Source organism: Centruroides sculpturatus, unplaced genomic scaffold, assembly GCF_000671375.1.
Source record: "Centruroides sculpturatus isolate CEXI.00-Female unplaced genomic scaffold, Cexi_2.0 scaffold192, whole genome shotgun sequence".
Taxonomy (NCBI): domain Eukaryota; kingdom Metazoa; phylum Arthropoda; class Arachnida; order Scorpiones; family Buthidae; genus Centruroides; species Centruroides sculpturatus.
Genome location: NW_019384565.1, coordinates 749,669 through 753,155, shown reverse-complemented (window position 1 = coordinate 753,155; position 3,487 = coordinate 749,669). Strand labels below are relative to the sequence as shown.

General features: G+C 27.9%; 1 protein-coding gene across 2 annotated transcripts in view; it reads left to right on the top strand.

Moving 5' to 3' along the window:
• Positions 1–999: 999 nt before the first annotated feature.
• Positions 1,000–3,487, top strand: part of LOC111624043 (glutamate receptor ionotropic, kainate 2-like) — a 14,062-nt gene continuing 11,574 nt past the window's right edge. For both annotated transcript variants that reach the window (XM_023366822.1, XM_023366821.1), the window contains exons 1-7: positions 1,000–1,291; positions 1,375–1,626; positions 1,704–1,894; positions 1,969–2,022; positions 2,091–2,258; positions 2,518–2,670; positions 2,761–2,865. In XM_023366822.1, the coding sequence (XP_023222590.1) occupies positions 1,228–1,291; positions 1,375–1,626; positions 1,704–1,894; positions 1,969–2,022; positions 2,091–2,258; positions 2,518–2,670; positions 2,761–2,865 (987 nt within the window). In that variant the 5' untranslated portion in view covers positions 1,000–1,227. The remainder of the gene's footprint in view (positions 1,292–1,374; positions 1,627–1,703; positions 1,895–1,968; positions 2,023–2,090; positions 2,259–2,517; positions 2,671–2,760; positions 2,866–3,487) is intronic.

Genomic DNA, 3,487 nt, shown 5'->3' with positions numbered 1-3,487 from the left:
TCAAAAAGAAACGTTCCTGAAAAGTGGCCGCCATTTAGAAATGGCAATTGTTGGGAAGTAGCCGTTATAGGGTGTTCGACTGTATAAATAAAAGTGCTTAAATCCATAATACTGTTTAACGCCATGACCACTTGACATTGAAAAAATTCAATTGCTTTTTTTAAGATTAAGATCTTTTAAATCGATTATTAGTCAATGTAAAGTTTATGACGGATCCACTTGACAAATCTCTGGATCAATTTTAATTCCTTTCTAAGCGAATTGATCCTTTAGTTAGGTTAGATATGAACGTAGTCTTGAATCGATAATAAACGTAATCGATAATAAATTGTTTGATAGAGTTCATTTAAATCTATAAATATAAGCTTTGCATTTGTAAAGTTTGGTCAAAGAATGATTGATCATTTATTAAATGATCAATCAAAATCAATCAATAAATGTGACTTTTTATAGACGAAGACAAAGCAAATAACAAGATAAAANGTTTATATATCTAGATTTAAAATCTAAATAATTATTTTTTATTAATTAAATATCTTAAATAAATACTTGTCAGAGAGAAAATCAAAATTAAAGGGTTATATTTGTTGCAACGTTCTTTAAAACATAAAAGAAAAAGTTGGCAATGCTTGCTCCTTTTTTTGGTTACAAGAGTTAAGTAAAAATAGGTACACGGAGAATAAAGAGTTATATCACTGTCATTTATTAAAAACGTTTTAAATATGAATTTATTAAATAAAAATCACAAATAAACATTCAGTAATTACTGAAACTACACTACAAAGCAATCGTTATACTATTCTAATATAAAATTTATAATTTTTCTTATGTATAGATATTATATGGTATACAATACAGTGTTTATCTACAGTTTAAAAAGTAATTAATTAATTTTAAGGTTTTGAATAGAGTGCGCCGAATGGAATCCATGTAGCAAATATGGATTCTCTTGGGGTACAGCTAACTTTCGTGCGATATCTCCGAAGATATAAAAGAAATTATAATTGTTTTCATATCATGAGAATTTTCACTTCTATTCTCTCACTTCTAAATTTATAAAACAAAATGTGATTAGTTTACGGTTAGGATTTAAGAGACAAATTAATAGATACGAAAATTTGCTTTATTCAATCAGGTGCAATATTCGAAGAGCATTATGAATACCTACAATGGGCTTTCAGGTTAGCCGTGGACCAAGTTAACAGAAATCAAAGTATCCTTCGTAATATGAAATTGCGAACTTCCATCAGTATAGTAAAGAAAAATGATGGATTTTTCTCTGCTAAAAGAGGTATTTTAAAATAATTAATAATAATTATTGTAGAAAATGTAAATATCTTATTTGTATTATAATTATTTTCTTCATACTTTTAGCTTGTGAAATGGTAAATGAAGGTGTAGCGGCAATTTTTGGGCCACAGTCAGTTCGAAGTGTTGCAGCTGTGCAAGAAGTAACGGAATCTGTAGGAATTCCACTTATCATAAATCGCTGGGAATACAGAACAAAACCAAATAACACTACAGTATTTTTACATCCTCACGCAGACGTTAAAGGTTATGCATTTAGGGATTTCATTGAATCCAAGCGATGGAAGTCATTTGCTATTATATATCAAGATCCTAAAGGTTAGTTTTAGAGAAATAGTTCTGTAATTATAAATTTAAATTATCATTAATTATGAAATGACATTTTATTATTTTAGCATTAATTCGTCTAAGCGCAGTTCTATCGGGAGTGAGGAACATGGAGTTAGATAATAATCTTAATATCACGATAAAACAATTAGAGCATCCTCAACAGCTAAGAAAAATATTTAAAGAAACAAAGAAGATGAATATTAGAAATTATATAATCGATATTGGTACTCAGGATGTAATTTGGGTTTTAGAACAGGTAAACTTTGATAGTTTTCTATATTTTAAATTATTAAGGATTATTTATAATTATATTAATTATTGCATTTAAAGGCAAAAGAGATGAATATGATAGACTTTTATCACAATTTTTTCTTCACTTCTTTGGTGAGAAAAATTTTAACTTTTTAATATGAATTTTCTTCATCATTGCTGATTTTTCTTTCTTCCTACAGGATGTTCACACACAAGATTTTAAACAGTTTCAAGGAATTTATTGCAATATTACTATGTTTCAAATTGTAAATACCAATCACTATCAATATAAAACAATTATAAAGGAAATGGAGACAGGAATTTCTCATATTGGTGTAAAAGAAAAAATCAAGCCTTATTTGAATACCGTAAATATATAAACAGTTTTTTTCCCATTTATTGATTTTACATATTATTATTTAATAAATAGAAATATTTCAGCAAATTTAAATTTTTATGAATTCATTTAAATTCCAAAATTTCATTACTAATTCGTAATATAATATAATTCTTACAAATGTTTTACATACCACTTCTTAAGTATAATTAATTATGTAGTTTTATATTTATTGTTTATAATTTTATTATTTCTAATTTATTTTGAATTTTTTTTTATTAATTTAATAGACACAGTTTGCACTTATGTATGATGCAGTATTTTATTTTGCAACGGCTCTGACGAAGCTTGGATCTTATCTTCAACCGACTACCGTTTCGCTTTCATGTAACTCAACAAATAAATGGTCACAAGGAAAAATTATAATCGATGCAATGAAATCAGTAAATTAATCTTACTGTAGTTATTTGCTTTGTTAATTCGCCAATCATGCAGTTAAAATAATTATAGAATTATTATTATTTATTTCTCAGATTAATTATGAAGGATTAACTGGTGTTATTAATCTAGATGAGAATGGTTTCAGAACCAATTTTAACTTATTAGAGACTAGATTGCTGTGGGGAAAATTAAACGTGGTATGTAACTATTATAAATAATAATTTTGTTGTCTTTATATAAAACTATAATATATTAATTTAAGCAAATAGTATTAAATAATACAGACAGTCCTCGGTTAATATGCTAGATACGTTCCTTAAAAGTAGCGTCGTGAGTGAAATTCTATCTTATATAAGAATACAACCATTAATGAATGCATTCTTGAGGTATGATGTATACACCTGATTATCTTCTTAGTTTTTCAATTCTCAGGACGATAAGTCACAAGGTATACATGATTCAGAAAAGATATGTTTATGATAACTAATCTACTAGTGCATTCTTCGAAACGCATCTAATATATAATCGAGACGGGTTGATAATAATAATAATAATAATAATAATAAGCGCAGAGCCCAAACGGTTAGGAGTTGAAAGTTGAAATTTGGTACACAGATAGGGTACGTCACGAAAACGCACACTAAGAAGGGATTTTTCGAAATTCTCCCCCGGGGGGAGAGAGACAGGATTAAAACTTCTATATACATTATGGATATGAGCCAAACGGTTAGGAGTTGAAAGTTGAAATTTGGTACACAGATAGGGTACGTCACGAAAACGCACACTAAGAAGGGATTTTTCGAAATTCTCCCCCGGGGG